The following is a 20087-nucleotide window of genomic DNA, read 5'->3' as shown; positions in this document are numbered from 1 at the left end:
CTCAAGCAACTCAGGAATTGTCAGAAAATGTAATTTGTTTCTCTAGTGCTCTGATTGTTCAATTATTAACAATTTTAAAAGCTTTATATTCAATCTGAATATATAGATCATTTATAGTAATTATTTTTAAAACAGTATTTTATCTAAAAGGTTTAGTATCAGGTTTAAACTCTCCATCCATTTCTTCCATGTGATGATTCATTTTCAAATTCTCTCATGTGTAATGAGGTGTGACTTCTTGTTAAAAGCTTTCTAACATTCTTTAAAGTTAGAATACTTCTAAGGTTAAATAAAACCTTTAGTTCAGATTTCCCACACTAATTTCACTCATGAGATTTCTCTTCTGAATGAGTTTTCATATGTTTAGTAAGGGATGCATTTTGTTTGAAGGCTTTTCCACATTCATTACATTGATAAGGTTTCTCTCCAGTGTGGGATCTCTGATGTATAACAAGTTGTGACTTTGCATTGAATGCTTTTCCACATTCATTACATTCATAGGGTTTCTCCCCAGTATGAGTTCTCTGATGTACAATGAGGTGTGACTTTTGGGTAAAGGCTTTCCCACATTCAGTACATTCATAGGGCTTCTCGCCAGTATGAACTCTCTGATGTTGAGTAAGACCTTCAATTTGCTTGAAAGCCTTCCCACATTGATTGCATTCAAAAGGACTTTCACCTGTATGAGTTCTCATATGGTAAGTAAGAGATGAGCTATGTCCAAAGGCTTTTCCACATTCATTACATTTATAGGGTTTCTCTTTAGTATGAGTTCTTTGATGTATAATGAGGTGTGACTTCTTGCTGAAAGCTTTCCCACATTCACTACATTGAAAGGGTTTCTCACCTGTATGAATTCTCATATGTTTAGTAAGGGATGAGCTATACTTAAAGGCTTTTCCACATTCATTACATTCGTATGGTATTTCACCTGTATGAGTTCTCACATGTTCCGTAAGAGATGAGTTATACCTAAAGGACTTTCCACATTCCTTACATTCATAGGGCTTCTCGCCTGTATGAGATCTCACATGTTGAATAAGGTTTGAGCTATGTCTGAAGGTTTTCCCACATTCAGTACATTCATAGGGCTTTTCCCCAGTATGAACTCTCAGATGGTCAGTGAGGGCATGTTTATGACCATGGGCTTTGCCACACTGAATACACTCATATGGTTTTTCTCCAGTGTGAGTTCTCTGGTGTACAACAAGGTGTGATTTTTGGCTAAAGGCTATCCCACATTCATTACATTCATATGGTTTCTCACCTGTATGAATTCTCTGATGGTCAATGAGTCCTTGTTTGTGGCTGAGAACCTTCCCACATTCATTACATTCATATGGTTTCACTTTATTCTGAGTTTTGTCACGCTTAGTAGGAGATGAGCTACGGCTGGATGATTCCTTATGTTTTTCTCCAGTTTGAATTTTGTCCCGTTCAGTATGTTTCTTGCCAGTTTGAGTTTTGTCAGGCCTATTAGATAAGCTATGGTTGGGTAATTTCTCACATTTTTTTCCAGTTTGATTTTTGTCTTTCTTTGTATCAGATAAGCCATGGCTGAATGATTTCGTATGCTTTTTAGTTACATCAGGTTTCTTTTCTACATAATTTCTTACATGACCAGGTAAGTCTAAATTCTTTCCATGTGAATCAAATTTAAGAAGCTTTTTTTTTGAAGGAACATATTTTGTACTCACATTTTTTTTCCTCAATGAACTACATTCATGGCCCTTTTTCTTAGTCAGAGTTGTTTTCTTGAAAGCAACTTCCCCAAGGAGTTTGTTTTGAGATTCCTGGTGGTTCTCTAGCTGGTCATCATCTTGCTGGACTTCTTCTAAAGTGGAATTCAATGAGACATTCTTGTGAATCTTTGCACTCTCATATTTTGGAATACAACTTATAAAGAAATGCCTTGTTGTGGGGCTGAATCTTTATTCAAGCCTAGGATCCTAAAGTGAATGAAATATCAAGTGCAAATGTCCCTGTCTTTTTGGACTTGAGGGGGAAAGTGCTGTAGTAAAAACAGGAAAAGAAAATTGACAATAGTGATTAGAAAAGGCTTTGGCTATTTATAAATATGACCTTGCAACCTGGGATAAAAGATGAAATAAACACAAGGAGCAGTGAATAAAAAACAGATGAAGTTAAAAGCTTGTAATTGTTGTTGACACTTTTTGAAGTCTCTCCTCAGCCCAAGCTGCCCAACTTTAATAACTGCCAATCCACCAATAGTATTTGGCTCTTACAGCCCATCTATATTCATCCAACTCTCCATAGTCACAGTTGGAGACAGCTGGCTCAAGCCAAGATGTCCAATAAGAGTATGTCTCCTAAAAACTTAGACTCTAGTTAGTCTCCACTGGGTGCTAAATTTAAAAATGATATAAGACAAGTACTATAAAGCCACATTTTCCCTATGTAAACAGAAAGTTCATCAGTACAAAGAATAAAGCATACATCCACAGAAAAGCAGAGATGTGAGATCATGTGTCCTCAAAGAGACCATTTGCATAATCCCAGTTCCTAATGGCTTCCCAGTACTGGTTCCAGTCCCCAGCTGAAGTATCACCCCTTAGGGTACAAGAAGCCTTATAATAAATTCCTCCATTTACTTAGGATAGCTCAAGTAAAATTTTGTTATTGCTCCCCAAAGAGCCAAAATAAGAGAAAATAAGGTAAGTCCATCAAAGAGTACTGAACGGCATACAGATGACTGAGGGATTAAGCAGGAAAGGATGTTCCACTGCTACCACCCATGATTAATATAATAATGCAATTCCTGTAGTAAAAAACATCCCACAGTTTCTATGAGTTACCTGATGTTTTTAGCATATTATAAAGTTTGATATTGGCAAATAAACTTTACACCATTTGGATTTACAGCGTACACACACACTTGTTTTCCAATAGTTTGCTATGCAGCACACCTTCCTGTCAGGTCACTCTAATTGCCAATTATAAATTTTAAGCCAATTCCCAACTCTAAGTGATTGCTCACATTCTTTCCTCCACACATTATACAATTATACATTTTGAGATATCTTCTCAATCTATGCTTCCCTTCTCTGAGACCACCACCTACACTGACAGATGTAGGCAGCCATGTTTGTAGTATATGATCCAACTTCTCCTTGAAAACAATTGATTGGACAGTGGTAAACACCAGGCTCCAGCTATTCAACAATTCTCCTAAGAACTTAGAATTGAAACTTGAAGACTTCTGTTAGCTAGATATGGACATTACATATGTAAAAACCAAACAATTTAGAAGTTAGGACTACCATTTTGGGGGTGGCCTTTTTCAGCTATGGACATGGAAAAACAGAAAAAGCTTCAGGATAGGAATCAAAGAGACTCAAAGAGAGAAGCAGATATAAGAGTCCCCATGACCTCAGAAAGAAAGAGATAAAAAGTGAATAGTTATTTTACTAGTAAAAGAACATTACATGGATAAAGTGAAAACTGAGTTCAAACAGAAAAGAGTTACGGTGTTTGAATATATAGCCAGGAAATACTATTACTTTTATGGAGAACTTTTAAGAGATTAGTTCCCATGGAGTAGATCAATTTTTATAAGTATACATAAAGTAGTGTTATACTTATAGTAGGAAGAATTGGAGTTGCCAGCTGCTTTTTCATTTAGGAAATTTTAAGTGATGCAAGCATCCTGAGAGAAAGAGTATAACAAGAACTTTTATGTAGCATGACAAGGCTGCATCTTCCAATGTCCAAGGATGCTGGGGAGAATGGAGGCAAACCTCCTTCTGGGAAGAAAGGGATCAAAACTCAAACCTTTCCCCTTGAGGTGTAACATTATAAGAACCTCTTATTATGATGATTTGGGCTGGTCCCAACTGACATTGGCCAGCTGGAAAAGATATAAAGCATCACAAGAGAAATTTACCATGAGGGAGGGGAGGAGGCTCTGAACTAATGAACTGGTATAATAATAGGGTAATACTAGGGGAGAGCTGGGTCTGGCAGAGCATGTAATTAAGGCTATAAGCTTGTCCTGAATCTGAGACAGTAACTAAGACATGAATTTTAAGCTAAAATGACTGTAACTTCAGAAACTGAAGCATGGAGCTCATTAGACCCAGCAAATCAATGGAGGGAATAGACTAGTCCTTCCCTGAAGAAACTTCAAGGACGATAGAAGAAACTGAGCCAAGAATAGAGTCACTGTAGCAATAACAAAGATGTATGTATTAAATGACTCAGGATTATTTTTCAGTTGTAACACCAAGTATCAGCGAGAAAAGTGAAGACAGCCAAAACTGGAGCCACTAATGGATGGATCAAAAACTCTATGAAGGACTTCCCTGGTGGCTCAGTGGTTGAGAATCTGCCTGCCAATGCAAGGGACACGGGTTTGAGCCCTGGTCCGGGAAGATCCCACATGCCGTGGAACAACTAAGCCTGTGCACCGCAACTACTGAGCCTGCGCTCTAGAGCCCGCGAGCCACAACTACTGAGCCCTCATGCCACAACTACTGAAGCCCGGGAGCCTAGAGCCTGTGCTCTGCAACAAGAGAGGCCACCGCAATGAGAAGCCTGCACACAGCAATGAAGAGTAGCCCCTGCTCACCGCAACTAGAGACAGCCCCCGCGCAGCAACAAAGACCCAACGCAGCCAAAAATAAATAAATAAAATAAAATAAACAAACAAAAACAAACAAACAAACAAAACTCTATGAAGTCTCTTCATTTGTCATTTGAAGGACTGGTCCCTCTGGTCTTGGGAAATTCATGGAGTCTTGAAAAATTCAACGTTAGAAGAAACTTAAAAAGATATTGTGGACATTCTGCTAATTTGGGGACTGTAGTGATATATAATAACTGAATATTTTAATGTTTGGTGGCAACATCTAAGATGAATTTTTTTTAAGGGGGGGATTTAATAATCTACCTAAGAATTGGAGCAATTTAGGTATGGGACAATATGAATCTAATTTGGGTGATATCAGTCAGAACTGAGGGGGGAAAAAAATCAGGAACTGAGGAAAGAATAGTAAGAGGGAAGGCAGAGAGCGAGGATTCATGGGAACTCCATGGCAGACAGGCCTAAAATCCGACCCTGATAAAAACAAGGAAGGTGGAAGGAAGCTCTAATTTAGAAAGAAAGATAAAGCTTTCAATTTCTGACCATCTGAGAATAAGCTATCCTGTAAGGAGGTAAAATATAAGACAAAGGAATTGAAGGTTTATCTGGACAAGATAAATTTATCTTGGAAGTCACCAGTATAGAATAAATAGCTTGTATTTACACAATAGATTATTCCTTTGAGGAAAACAGAATTTAAAAAAAGAATAGATAGTAGAAGACAAAACCTTAGGGACACTTCAACAAAGTGAGAAAGAAGAGCATCTGGTGAAAAAAATTGGTAAAGGAACACTTAAATGATAAAATCAGATTCAAGTGGTATAATTCAAGCTAGGTGGGCAAGAATTTCAGGCTGATCAAAACTATTAAAATATGCACTGGAAGGTTACCACTGCTGACTTTAAAGTCAGAAATTGTTAGAGGCATGGATCCTATGGAATTTGACTGCAAGGGTTAGGGAGAAAATGGAAATAATGTTGGTGGTATAGACCACAGGTCTAGAGCATTTCACAGTGAAAGGGGGGAAATGGAAAGTAATGAGGGGCAGGAGGATCACGCCAAGAGATCTGGATAGAGGACAGATTTAAGAATGCCTGAATCTCTAAGGAGAGAAATTTGATACTATGGGGTCTAAGAGTGTGGGTGGACGAAGGGAGAAAAGCTGAGGATATTAGGGAAAGGGAGGATAATTTTAAAAAGCATTGCTTTAGAGAGGTAAGCAGGAATGGGATTACTTAAGAAAACAGCTAAAAGGGTTCACTGCTCTTTCTCAAAACTGAGCAACAGAGAGCATGGATGAGGAAAGATGGCTATATGGAAGGGTCAGTTAGGCATCTGTTGGTCTGGTACCCAAGGTTTAGAGCCCTGTTTTTCACCTTTTTTCCTACCACAACCCCAGTGGTATGGCAGATTGTATTATTTTTCCCTGTGGATTACACCTCCCAGCCCCACTGCATGGTCATTTGAATCCTCCCTGTGAAAGGAGTATACATTCCTACCCACTTGAACTCGGGAGTGGCCAGGTGATCTGCTCTGACTAATGAACCAATAAAATGTAAGCAGAAAGAGATATCTACCACATCCAATCAGTGATTTTAAGTCATCATATGGTTCCACTCCCTCTTCATTGCCTCTGTAATGAGACCAGAATTTGCCAAATGGGGACTGCTCTTTCAGTGTAGGTCACAAGATAATGTGGAAAAGGGCTGCAGCTTGAGCAAGAAACAAATCTTTCTTTTTGTAGGCCACTAAGATTTTGGGGTCTTTCTTTAATGGGACGTAACTTAGCCTAGGCTGACTGATACAAATGGTATAAGCAAATCCCCATAAGTCACACTGGCTCCCAACTACAGTGAACTCCTATGAGAACCTCTCATGTGGACAGGTTCACAGAAGGAAGAGATATTAGAATCTCCAAGGTTGGAGAATCTTTGTAGTTTGAACTCTTTTTCCCCCAGGAGATTTTGATATTTTTCTACTGCTACTTCCTAGGATCTATAAGACGAATTTAAGAATAAATTATTCAAAGAATTCCAAACCCATGCACCTATGGTCAATTAATCTATGACAAAGGAGGCAAGAATATACAATGGAGAAAAGACAGTTCTCTTCAATAAGTGGTGCTGGGAAAACTAGACAGCTACATGTAAAAGAATGAAATTAGAACATTCTCTAACACCATACACAAAAATAAACTCAAAATGGATTAAAGACCTAAATGTAAGATCAGATACTATAAAACTCCTAGAGGAAAACACAGGCTGAACAATCTTTGACATAAACTGCAGCAGTATCTTTTTGGACCTTCTCCTAGAGTAATGGAAATAAAAGCAAAAATAAACAAATGGGACCAAATTAAACTTAAAAGCTTTTGCACAGCAAAGGAAACCATAAACAAAATGAAAAGACAATCTACAGAATGGGAGAAAATATTTGCAAACTATGCAACCAACAAGGGATTAATCTCCAAAATATACAAACAGCTCATATAGCTCAATATAAAAAAAACAAAAAACAAAAAACAACCCAATCAAAAAATGGGCAGAAGATCTAAACAGACATTTCTCCAAAGAATACATACAGATGGCCAACAGGCACATGAAAAGATGCTCAACACCGCTAATTATTAGAGAAATGCAAATCAAAACCACAATGAGGTATCACCTCACACCAGTCAGAATGGCCATCAAAAAGTCTACAAATAATAAATGCTGGAGAGGATGTGGAGAAAAAGGAACCCTCCAATACTGTTAGTGGGAATGTAAATTGGTACAGCCACTATGGAAGACAGTATGGAGGTTTCTTAAAAAACTAAGAATAGAGCTACCACATGATCCTGCAATCCCACTCCTGGGCATATATCTAGAGAAAACCAGAATTCGAAAAGATACATGCACCCCAGTGTTCACTGCAGCACTATTTACAATAGCCAAGACATGGAAACAACCTAAATGTCCATCGACAGATGGATAAAGAAGATGTGGTATATTTATACAATGGAATATTACTCAGCCATAAAAAAGAATGAAATAATGCCATTTGCAGCAACATGGATGGACCTAGAGATTATCATATTAAGTGTAGTAAACCAGACAAAGACAAATATCATACGATATCACTTATATGTGGAGTCTAAAAAAAAATGATACAAATGAACTGTACAAAACAGAAACAGACCTACAGACATAGAAAACAAACTTATGGTTACCAAGGGGAAAGATGGGAGGAAGGGATAATTTAGGAATTTGGGATTAACATATACACACTACTGTATATAAAACAGAAAACCAACAAGGACCTACTGTATAGCACAGGGAAATATACTCAATATTTTGCAATAGCCTATAAGGGAAAAGAATCTTAAAATATATATATATATATATATATATATGTATGTATAACTGAATCACTTTGCTGTACGCCTCAAACTAACACAATATTGTAAATCAACTATACTTCAATAAAAAGAAAAAATATATATTTTTAAATTAATAAATAATAAAAATGTGAAAAAAAAAGAATTCCAAAGTTACCACCAAGAAACTAGGAACTTACTTCCATTGGCTCCTATTCCCTTGGGTCTTGCTATTTCACTCAGACCACCTTGTCTGGGTCTTTTCCCCTTCCCCAGCCATGGCTCTTCTCCTTTTCCCAACTTGGCTATCATGTCTGGTTTGAGAGCTTGATACCCTATTCATGAGAAAAGATAGAAATTGAGTGTTAGAACAACAAACATTCCAGAAATCAAGCCCTACCATTTAAGATTCAGAGCTTTTAAAGCATAAAAGAACATGTGGCTTCTGAAATTTCACAGTGCAGATGTCCATGTACCCCATCTGAGTAGATCCTCCATTTTCAAGGCAGGAGCACAAGTATTCTGGCTAGTACCCAAAGGGGATTAAAACTCTTTGATTTATAAAAATTAAGGATAAACTTATCCAAGGACTTCAGAGAGAAGGCATCACAGTAGGCACACTTTGAATTACTTTGTCCTTACCCAATGAGGCTAGGTTGCTGTAATTCTCCAGCATCACATCCTTGTACAGGCTCTTTTGAGCAGGATCTAGTTGCTCCCATTCCTTCTTGGTGAAGCCCATAGTCACATCTTTGAATGTTACCGATCCCTGTAACAGCACATTCCTAGTTCAGTCCAATGTTATCCACATCAGTGAGAGATGCAGACAAGATAATAATGACTTTCTCTTACCTTGACCATTCACTGATGATCATAATGTTATACACGGGGCTTTTTTTTTTTTTTTCACACACACACACTGTATTTTATTTTTACAAGAGATAAATAGACTGACACCAAGCATTGTACATGGATGACCACAACAAAAGCAACGATGATTGCAATTACCAAACATGAAACACACTCATACTATGTCATAATATTGACAGTCAGTCCAGTAATCCTCCACTGTAACAGCTCCTTTACTTTGCAGTGAAAATTGATTTGTATATTCTTTGCCTCTGAGTCCTTGTGGGATTTTTTTTTTAATTCAAACAGAAAGTCACAAAAATTATAATCCTCCTCATCAGTTCACTCAGTCCCATGTAATTAATTTTTTTTCATCTTGATCTTTTGTTAGCACTTTTATGAGTTCATCAGTTTTTCATTAGAGTTCTGAAAATGCTTATTCATTCAGTTCAGCAGTACAGTCAGTTACCAGAAACCTGTACTTGTCAGAGTCTTTTCCATGAATTTCTTGAAGATGAAACCCTTTTATAGGAACATATTTGCAAAAGCATCAGAGTACACCCAGAACTGTCTGTAAATGACAAAAGACTTAACAATGACCACGGTTAAAGATTTGATGAAAGTTCATAATAATGCAGTTGACAAGAAAATTAGTTATTTCTAAGATATACATTTTAAAGTAATAACTAGGATTATGACTTATAACATTATACCAGAACATATAAGATTTTTAGAAATTTCATGTAATGTCTGAAACATTTATATTAACATATTTCCATACAAATAACCCAATGAAAGTTTAGTATTAGTTGTTTTGTTTGTTTTTTTATACTGCAGGTTCTTATTAGTCATCAATTTTATACACATCAGTGTATACATGTCAATCCCAATCGCCCAATTCAGCACACCACCATCCCCACCCCACCGCAGTTTTCCCCCTTTGGTGTCCATATGTCTGTTCTCTACATTTGTGTCTCAACTTCTGCCCTGCAAACCGGCTCATCTGTACCATTTTTCTAGGTTCCACATACATGCGTTAATATACGATATTTGTTTTTCTCTTTCTGACTTACTTCACTCTGTATGACAGTCTCTAGATCCCTCCACATCTCAACAAATGACTCAATTTCGTTCCTTTTTATGGCTGAGTAATATTCCATTGTATATATGTACCACATCTTCTTTATCCATTCGTCTGTTGATGGGCATTTAGGTTGCTTCCATGACCTGGCTATTGTAAATAGTGCTGCAATGAACATTCGGGTGCATGTGTCTTTTTGAATTACGGTTTTCTCTGGGTATATGCCCAGTAGTGGGATTGCTGGGTCATATGGTAATTCTATTTTTAGTTTTTTAAGGAACCTCCATATTGTTCTCCATAGTGGCTGTATCAATTTACATTCCCACCAACAGTGCAAGAGGGTTCCCTTTTCTCCACACCCACTCCAGCATTTGTTGTTTATAGATTTTCTGATGATGCCCATTCTAACTGGTGTGAGGTGATACCTCATTGTAGTTTTGATTTGCATTTCTCTAATAATTAGTGATGTTGAGAATCTTTTCATGTGCTTCATGGCCGTCTGTATGTCTTCTTTGGAGAAATGTCTATTTAGGTCTTCTGCCCATTTTTGGATTGGGGTGTTTGTTTCTCTAATATTGAGCTGAATGAGCTGTTTATATATTTTGGAGATTAATCCTTTGTCCGCTGATTCGTTTGCAAATATTTTCTCCCATTCTGAGGGTTGTCTTTTCGTCTTGTTTATGGTTTCCTTTGCTGTGCAAAAGCTTTGAAGTTTCATTAGGTCCCATTTGTTTATTTTTGTTTTTATTTCCATTACTCTGGGAGATGGATCAAAAAAGATCTTGCTGTGATTTATGTCAAAGAGTGTTCTTCCTACGTTTTCCTCTAAGAGTTTTATAGTGTCCAGTCTTACATTTAGGTCTCTAATCCATTTTGAGTTTATTTTTGTGTATGGTGTTAGGGAGTATTCTAATTTCATTCTTTTACATGTAGCTGTCCAGTTTTCCCAGCACCACTTATTGAAGAGACTGTCTTTTCTCCATTGTATATCTTTGCCTCCTTTGTCATAGATTAGTTGACCATAGGTGCGTGGGTTTATCTCTGGGCTTTCTATCTTGTTCCATTGATCTATGTTTCTGTTTTTGTGCCAGTACCTCTGGGCTTTCTATCTTGTTCCATTGATCTATGTTTCTGTTTTTGTGCCAGTACCATATTGTCTTGATTACTGTAGCTTTGTAGTATAGTCTGAAGTCAGGGAGTCTGATTCCTCCAGCTCCGTTTTTTTCCCTCAAGACTGCTTTGCCTATTCGGGGTCTTTTGTGTCTCCATACAAATCTTAAGATGATTTGTTCTAGCTCCGTAAAAAATGCCATTGGTAATTTGATAGGGATTGCATTGAATCTGTAGATTGCTTTGCGTAGTATAGTCATTTTCACAATGTTGATTCTTCCAATCCAAGAACATGGTATATCTCTCCATCTGTTGGTATCATCTTTAATTTCTTTCATCAGTGTCTTATAGTTTTCTGCATACAGGTCTTTTGTCTCCCTAGGTAGGTTTATTCCTAGGTATTTTATTCTTTTTGTTGCAATGGTAAATGGGAGTGTTTCCATAATTTCTCTTTCAGATTTTTCATCCTTAGTGTATAGGAATGCAAGAGATTTCTATGCATTAATTTTGTATCCTGCAACTTTACCATATTTATTAATTAGCTCTAGCAGTTTTCTGGTGGCAGTTTTAGGATTCTCTATGTATAGTATCATGTCATCTGCAAACAGTGACAGTTATACTTTTTCTTTTCCAATTTGTATTCCTTTTATTTCTTTTTCTTCTCTGATTGCCGTGGCTAGGACTTCCAGAACTATGTTGAATAATAGTGGTGAGAGTGGACATCCTTGTCTTCTTCCTGACCTTAGAGGAAATGCTTTCAGTTTTTCACCGTTGAGAATGATGTTTGCTGTGGGTTTGTCATATATGGCCTTTATTATGTTGAGGTAGGTTCCCTCTATGCCCACTTTCTGGAGAGTTTTTATCATAAATGGGTGTTGAATTTTGTCAAAAGCTTTTTCTGCATCTATTGAGATGATCATATGGTTTTTATTCTTCAATTTGTTAATATGGTGTATCACATTGATTGATTTGCGTATATTGAAGAATCCTTGCATTCCTGGGATAAATCCCACTTGATCGTGGTGTATGATCCTTTTAATGTGTTGTTGGATTCTGTTTGCTAGTATTTTGTTGAGGATTTTTGCATCTATATTCATCAGTGATATTGGTCTGTAATTTTCTTTTTTTGTAGGATCTTTGTCTGGTTTTGGTATCAGGGTGATGGTGGCCTCATTGAATGAGTTTGGGAGTGTTCCTTCCTCTGCAATTTTTTGGAAGAGTTTGAGAAGGATGGGTGTTAGCTCTTCTCTAAACGTTTGATAGAATTCACCTGTGAAGCCATCTGGTCCTGGACTTTTGTTTGTTGGAAGATTTTTAATCACAGTTTCAATTTCATTACTTGTGATTGGTCTGTTCATATTGTCTGTTTCTTCCTGGTTCAGTCTTGGAAGGTTATACCTTTCTAAGAATTTGTCCATTTCTTCCAGGTTGTCCATTTTATTGGCATAAAGTTGCTTGTAGTAGTCTCTTAGGATGCTTTGTATTTCTGCGGTGTCTGTTGTAACTTCTCCTTTTTCATTTCTGATTTTATTGATTTGAGTCCTCTCCCTCTTTTTCTTGATGAGTCCGGCTAATGGTTTATCAATTTTGTTTATCTTCTCAAAGAACCAGCTTTTAGTTTTATTGATCTTTGCTATTGTTTTCTTTGTTTCTATTTCATTTATTTCCGCTCTGATCTTTATGATTTCTTTCCTTCTGCTAACTTTGGGTTTTGTTTGTTCTTCTTTCTCTAGTTTCTTCAGGTGTAAGGTTAGATTGTTTAATTGAGATTTTTCTTGTTTCTTTAGGTAGGCTTGTATAGCTATAAACTTCCCTCTTAGAACTGCTTTTGCTGCATCCCATAGGTTTTGGGTCATCGTGTTTTCATTGTCATTTGTCTCTAGGTATTTTTTGATTTCCTCTTTGATTTCTTCAGTGATCTCTTGGTTATTTAGTAACGTATTGTTTAGCCTCCATGTGTTTGTGTTTTTTACGGTTTTTTCCCTGTAATTCATTTCTAATCTCATAGCGTTGTGGTCAGAAAAGATGCTTGATATGATTTCAATGTTCTTAAATTTACTGAGGCTTGATTTGTGACCCAAGATGTGATCTATCCTGGAGAATGTTCCATGCGCACTTGAGAAGAACGTACACGTTCTGCTGTTTTTGGATGGAATGTCCTATAAATATCAATTAAATCTATCTGGTCTATTGTGTCATTTAATACTTCTGTTTCCTTATTTATTTTCATTTTGGATGATCTGTCCATTGGTGTAAGTGAGGTGTTAAAGTCCCCCACTATTATTGTGTTACTGTCAATTTCCTCTTTTAGAGCTGTTAGCAGTTGCCTTATGTATTGAGGTGCTCCTATGTTGGGTGCATATATATTTATAATTGTTATATCTTCTTCTTGGATTGATCCCTTGATCATTATGTAGTGTCCTTCCTTGTCTCTTGTAACATTCTTTATTTTAAAGTCTATTTTATCTGATATGAGTATAGCTACTCCAGCTTTCTTTTGATTTCCATTTGCATGGAATATCTTTTTCCATCCCCTCACTTTCAGTCTGTATGTGTCCCTAGGTCTAAAGTGGGTCTCTCATAGACAGCATATATATGGGTCTTGTTTTTGTATCCATTTAGCAAGCCTCTGTCTTTTGGTTGGAGCATTTAATCCATTCACGTTTAAGGTAATTATCGATATGTATGTTCCTATGACCATTTCCTGAATTGTTTTGGGTTTGTTTTTGTAGGTCCTTTTCTTCTCTTGTGTTTCCCACTTAGAGAAGTTCCTTTAGCATTTGTTGTAGAGCTGGTTTGGTGGTGCTGAATTCTCTTAGCTTTTGTTTGTCTGTAAAGCTTTTGATTTCTCCTTCAAATCTAAATAAGATCCTTGCCGGGTAGAGTAATCTTGGTTGTAGGTTCTTCCCTTTCATCACTTTAAGTATATCATGCCACTCCCTTCTGGCTTGTAGAGTTTCTGCTGAGAAATCAGCTGTTAACCTTATGGGAGTTCCCTTGTATGTTATTTGTCGTTTTTCCCTTGCTGCTTTCAATAAGTTTTCTTTGTCTTTAATTTTTGCCACTTTGATTACTATGTGTCTCAGCGTGTTTCTCCTTGGGTTTATCCTGTATGGGACTCTCTGCGCTTCCTGGACTTGGGTGGCTATTTCCTTTCCCATGTTAGGGAAGTTTTTGACTATAATCTCTTCAAATAGTTTCTCGGGTCCTTTCTCTCTCTCTTCTCCTTCTGGGACCCCTATAATGCAAATGTTGTTGCGTTTAATGTTGTCCCAGAGGTCTCTTAGGCTGTCTTCATTTCTTTTCATTCTTTTTTCTTTAGTCTGTTCTGCAGCAGTGAATTCCACCATTCTGTCTTCCAGGTCACTTATCCGTTCTTCTGCCTCAGTTATTCTGCTATTGATTCCTTCTAGTGTAGTTTTCATTTCAGTTATTGTATTGGTCATCTCTGTTTGTTTGTTCTTTAATTCTTCTAGGTCTTTGTTAATCATTTCTTGCATCTTCTCAATCTTTGCCTCCATTCTTATTCTGAGGTCCTGGATCATCTTCACTATCATTATTCTGAATTCTTTTTCTGGAAGGTTGCCTATCTCCACTTCATTTAGTTGTTTTTCTGGGGTTTTTTCTTGTTCCTTCATCTGGTATATAGCCCTCTGCCTTTTCATCTTGTCTATCTTTCTGTAAATGTGGTTTTTGTTCCACAGGCTGCAGGATTGTAGTTTTTCTTGCTTCTGCTGTCTGCCCTCTGGTGGTTGAGGCTATCTAAGAGGCTTGATGGGAGGCTCTGGTGGTGGGTAGAGCTGACTGTTGCTGTGGCGGTCAGAGCTCCTAAAACTTTAATCCACTTGACTGTTGATGGGTGGGGCTGGGTTCCCTCTCTGTTGGTTGTTTTGCCTGAGGCAACCCAGCACTGGAGCCTACCTGGGCTCTTTGGTGGGGCTAATGGCAGACTCTGGGAGGGCTCATGCCAAGGAGTACGTCCCCGAACCTCTGCTGCCAGTGTCCTTGTCCCCACGGTGAAACAGAGCCAGCCCCCGCCTCTGCAGGAGACCCTCCAACACTAGCAGGTAGGTCTGGTTCAGTCTCCCCCAGGGTCACTGCTCCTTCCCCCGGGTCCCGATGCACACACTATTCCGTGTGCGCCCTGCAAGAGTGGAGTCTCTGTTTCCCCCAGTCCTGTCGAAGTCCTGCAATCAATTCCCACTAGGCTTCAAAGTCTGATTCTCTAGGAATTCCTGTCCCATTGCCGGACCCCCAGGTTGGAAAGCCTGACGTGGGGCTCAGAACCTTCACTCCAGTGGGTGGACTTCTGTGGTATAAGTGTTCGCCCGTCTGTGAGTCACCCACCCAGCAGTTATGGGATTTGATTTTATTGTGATTGCGCCCCTCCTACCGTCTCATTGTGGCTTCTCCTTTGTCTTTGGATGTGGGGTATCCTCCTTGGTGAAGTCCAGTGTCTTCCTGTCGATGATTGTCCAGCAGCCAGTTGTGATTCTGGTGCTCTCGCAAGAGGGAGTGAGAGCATGTCCTTCTACTCCGCCATCTTGGTTAATCCTCTCTCGGGGCTTATTTTTTTACCCAATTTTGCATTTTTGTTTTTGAGAGACAAAAATCATGTTAAGAAATGTCCCTATAATGGACTCAATGTTTGTGTCCAATTCATTGTTGAAACCTTGTCCTCCAATGTGATGATATTAGGAGATAGGGCCTTTGGGAGATAATTAGGATTCAATGAGATCATGAGAGGGGAATCTTCATGAATGGGATCAGTGCCCTTATAAGAGTCATGAGAGAGCTTGCTTCCTGTCTCTGCTCTTTCTGCCAAGTAAGGATCCAACAAGAATTCTGAAACCTGGAAGAGGGCTGTCGCCAGATCCCGACCCGATGTCGGACTTCTAGCCTCCAGAACTGTCAGAAACAAATTTCTGTTGTTTATAAGCCACTTAGTCTACGGTACTTTGAAAAAAAATCCTATGATTATCAGAGAGAAAGACAATTACAACAAACAAACAAACCAGAATCAGTCTTCATCTTTTCTTCTGTAACTAAAGACTATGGAGTAGTGTTTATAGAGTTCTGAGGTAGAAGAAGTGAGACCCTTGGTTTTTATGACCAGTCAAAAAATCATTTATGTTTGGAAGCAAAAGTAAGGTATTTTAGGCATGTAAGGATGCAGAAAGTATATTACCTATGTACTTTAGAAATAAAGAGAAGGAGGGAGGGAGAAACTGGGAATGTGGTAGGAAGAGGAGAGACAGGAGGAGAAGAAGAAGAAGAACGATTTTTAAAAGAAGGAAAATTGGATCAGAATAAAGATTTCAAGATTGGGAAAGACTTAAGCATATACAAGAGAGAACTATGAATAATAAAACCAGTAAAATGTCTAGTTACATCCAAGTAACTTGATAACGTTCTTGTGCAATTGTTATAAAAGTAACCTTAAAATCAAGAGGTATGATGTAAGAAAAATAAGCAGGCATATAACTGGTTGGGGACAGGGGAGAAATTAAAGCATGTTAAACTTCTCCTCTTCTTAGGCAGCTACTGGAGAATTCTGAAACTGATAAGTATACATTCAAACATGTCTGTTTAACATTTAAAGATTACCCCTGACCGCCATAAACCACCAATAAATTAGCTGCATGTGTCACCAATCTCTGACCTCACAAACGTCCAGTCACTGATTCCTATTAACTCCTGTCATTAACTGTCACTGGCCTCCCAATCACTGAGCCAGCATGGCCCTTCCTAATCACTAAGCCTATAATTCCAAAATTACTGATCCCAACAAACCTCCCAATCACTAACAGCAACAGATCTCCCCAGTCACTTGCCCCACAAATACTCTGATTACATATTCCCACAGGTTCCTCAACTATTGATACCAGTGGAACATATCAATCTCCATCTCTGATATCACCCCAAATCCTATCAATCTCCAGTCACTGATGCTAACAGAACTCTCAAACAGTGGCTTTTACAGAAACCCTAATCACTGCCAGTAAACTTCACTACACGCTCACCCTCTTTAGCCATTCCCTTTGCCTGCTTGCTTTAACCAAAACCTACCTGTCTCCTGAGGATTCTGCTCCCTTACAGTGATCCCCGTGGAGGTTGTTTGCCCACCTCCACCCCAACCCATGTACCTCAGGGCCTGAAAATGAAGTAAATTATACTTTCAACAGTTTTTGACTCATCCTTCAAAATCCCTATCTCATTTAGAGTATCACCAGACTTTAACCCATTAATAGTCTGGTTCGATGATTCACTAGAAGGACTCACAGGGTTCAGCATATAGCTGTACTCATAGCTATGATTTAGCACAGCAAAAGAATTCAGTGCAAAATCAGCTAAGGAAAAAGCTGCATGAGGTGAAGTCCAGAGGAAGCCAGGAACAAGTTTCCAAGAGTCCTCTCCCAGTAGAGTCACACAGTACATACTTCTTTCAGAAATGAGTTGTGCTAACACATGTGAAATGTTGTTTACCAAACGATGTTACTAACAAGGGCTTAATTTCCAAAATATACAAACAGCTCATAGAACTCAATAAAAAAAAAAAACCAATAAAAAAATAGGCAGAAGACCTAAATTGACATTTCTCCAAAGAAGACATAAAGATGGCCAATAGGCACATGAAAAAATGTTCAACATTGCTAATTATTAGAGAAATGCAAATCAAAACTACAATGAGGTATTACCTCACACTGGTCAGAATGGCCATCATTAAAAAGTCTACAAATAATAAATTCTGGAGAGGGTGTGAAGAAAAGGGAACCCTCCTACACTATTGGTAGGAATGTAAATTGGTACAGCCACAATGGAGAACAGTATGGAGGCTCCTTAAGAAACTAAAAATAGAGTTGTCATAGGATCCAGCAATCCCACTACTCTTGGGCATATATTCAGAAAAGATGAAAACTGTAATTCGAAAAGATACATGCACCCCTATGCTCACTGCAGCACTATCTACAATGGCCAAGACATGGAAACAGCCTAAATGTCTGTTGACAGATGAATGCATAAAGAAGATGTGGTGTATATATATATATACACACACACAATGGAATACCACTCAGCCATATAAAAGAATGAAATAATGCCATTTGCAGCAACATGGATGGACCTAGAGATTATCATACTAAGTGAAGTAAACCAGACAAACACCATATGATATCACTTATATGTGGAATCTAAAATATGACACAAATGAACTTATTTACAAAACAGAAACAGACTCAGAGACATTGAAAACAAACTTAGATTACCAAAGGGAAAAGGGGGTGGGGGAGGGATAAATTAGGAGTTTGGGATTTGCAGATACAAACTACTATATATAAAATAGATAAACAACAAGGTCCTACTGTATAGCACAGGGAATTATACTCAATGTCTTGTAATAAGCCATAATGGAAAAGAATATGAAAAAGAATATATGTATATATATATATTTTTTCACTTTGCTGTACATCAGAAACTAACACAACATCGTAAATCAACTATACTTCAATTTAAAAAAATGTTGTTTACCAATGTTTGGTAAACAACATTTTTAGGGGTTGCTCAAATAGGCACTCTCTGCCTAGCATATACAAAAGTCCCAGATTCCCAGAAGGAAATCAGGCATTCAGCATAAACCACATGGTTTACATAGTTTAGGCACAGTGAGCCACTTTTAAAATTCCTGGGAATAGTGGGAACTCTCCTGAAATCTAAGTTCTCGGATATTGGCCAGAGGTTAACCTTGCAATCAGACCTTTCTAAGGACAGCTGTTTCAGGTCTTTTATGTCAACTTTTCTGCACGGTCATCCTCCCTCATTCACTGAAAACTTTAACACCAGATTCCTTTTCACCACAGCCCTGCACTATCTCTATATCGATGCAGAAGAGCCTTTCAACATCCTGGCCCATTGTAAACCATCATCATCATCTCTTCCCTTTAACTACTGCAATAAGCTACTAACCGACCTCCCTGCACCTCTGCACGCAGCCCGGGACAATCCAGTCTAACTACCAAAGGCACCGTAATCGCTGGCTCCCCTAGACATTCCCAGTTGCGACCCCCACAGACTCCCCAATCTTTGATACACCACAAAGCCCCCATTTCTGATCCCCATGGCCTCCCAAACTCTGACTTTCCAGGGACCGCCACAGACCCCTCCCCTCCAACCACTGTCACCGCATCTCTCAAACACTGATTTCCTCAAACTGCAGCAGTCACGGACTCCACAGACACCTCCCGAGCACTACTCCATAGATCCCTGAGTGTGCTAACACCATCCCCCCACCCCTGCAAGAGGCCCTCCAGTACCGACTCCAATTCCCGAATCACCTATCTTCACAGACTACAGTAACCCTCCAGTCATTGACGTCCGATTCGACCGCCGCTGACCACCAGACCACCCCACCCCATCATCGCGCTCACCGCGGCGCTGCTCCCGGGCTCCGACACAGCCATCTCCGGGGGACACACGGCCTGTTGAGCCGTCCCTACACTCCTCCTCCGGTCCGCGGTCTCTGGCTTTGTCAGGATCAGGGCGCAGGCGGAGGCCGACATGGCGGCCCCCCAGAGCGCGGCCTCTGCCAGTTCGGCAGCTGCGATGGCGCCGCCCCTGGGTATCCGCCCGGGCGCGGCCATCTTGACCGAGTCGCCGCCGTACAGTGGGGACCTGGCGCTCTCGGCGGGCTAAGAGGTGCGTGGCTCGGCTAGCTGAGATGGTCTCGCAGCGGTGAGATGCAAGCGGGCAAAACCTGGCTCGCAGACTGCTCCCTGCAGAGTGCTTCACTGTGCCTGACAACCCACCCCGGCGCTCAAAGGTTTCAACACTTGAGGACAGAATTTGGAGTTGCTTTTCCCAGTCAGTGCAGCCAGCTGCGGGGAAACCGGGAATCGCACTGCCTACCGCAGACTCCAGAAAGCTGGGATAATGAGAGAAATTGGAGGGAAAAAGAAGAAAAAGCCCAATCGGGCAGATGCCATTGTTTTATAGAGAGAGAACGCTAATCTTTGAAATATATGTCTTTTCATTTATGGTATAAGAACAATGAGAAAACATGAAGCATCAGATTAAGTGAATACATCAATCCTCAG

At 39.1% G+C, this 20087-nt stretch overlaps 1 protein-coding gene across 1 annotated transcript; it reads right to left on the bottom strand.

Moving 5' to 3' along the window:
- Nucleotides 1-323: 323 nt before the first annotated feature.
- ZFP37 (ZFP37 zinc finger protein) lies at nt 324-19553 on the bottom strand. Its single transcript, XM_061201024.1, has 4 exons — nt 19422-19553; nt 8601-8727; nt 8159-8293; nt 324-1834 (listed from the first exon to the last, which is right to left on the bottom strand). The coding sequence occupies exons 1-4, from the start codon at nt 19551-19553 to the stop codon at nt 324-326; spliced, it is 1905 nt and encodes a 634-aa protein (XP_061057007.1).
- Nucleotides 19554-20087: the final 534 nt, after the last annotated feature.

The sequence above is a fragment of the Eubalaena glacialis genome, chromosome 9 (assembly GCF_028564815.1).
Source record: "Eubalaena glacialis isolate mEubGla1 chromosome 9, mEubGla1.1.hap2.+ XY, whole genome shotgun sequence".
Lineage (NCBI taxonomy): Eukaryota > Metazoa > Chordata > Mammalia > Artiodactyla > Balaenidae > Eubalaena > Eubalaena glacialis.
The sequence above is the reverse complement of the archived record's forward strand: the minus strand, read 5'-3'. Positions and strand labels throughout refer to the sequence as shown.

What these genes read in the sequence shown, in the direction of transcription:
- ZFP37 (XM_061201024.1), bottom strand. Translation starts at nt 19,553, where the DNA reads ATGTCGGCCTCCGCCTGCGCCCTGATCCTGACAAAGCCAGAGACCGCG. An exon ending in AGCCCGGGAGCAGCGCCGCG is followed by an intron (nt 8,728 to 19,421) that starts GTGAGCGCGATG and finishes GTGCTGTTACAG; the next exon opens with GGATCGGTAACATTCAAAGA. An exon ending in GGGAATAGGAGCCAATGGAA is followed by an intron (nt 1,835 to 8,158) that starts GTAAGTTCCTAG and finishes ATTCCACTTTAG; the next exon opens with AAGAAGTCCAGCAAGATGAT.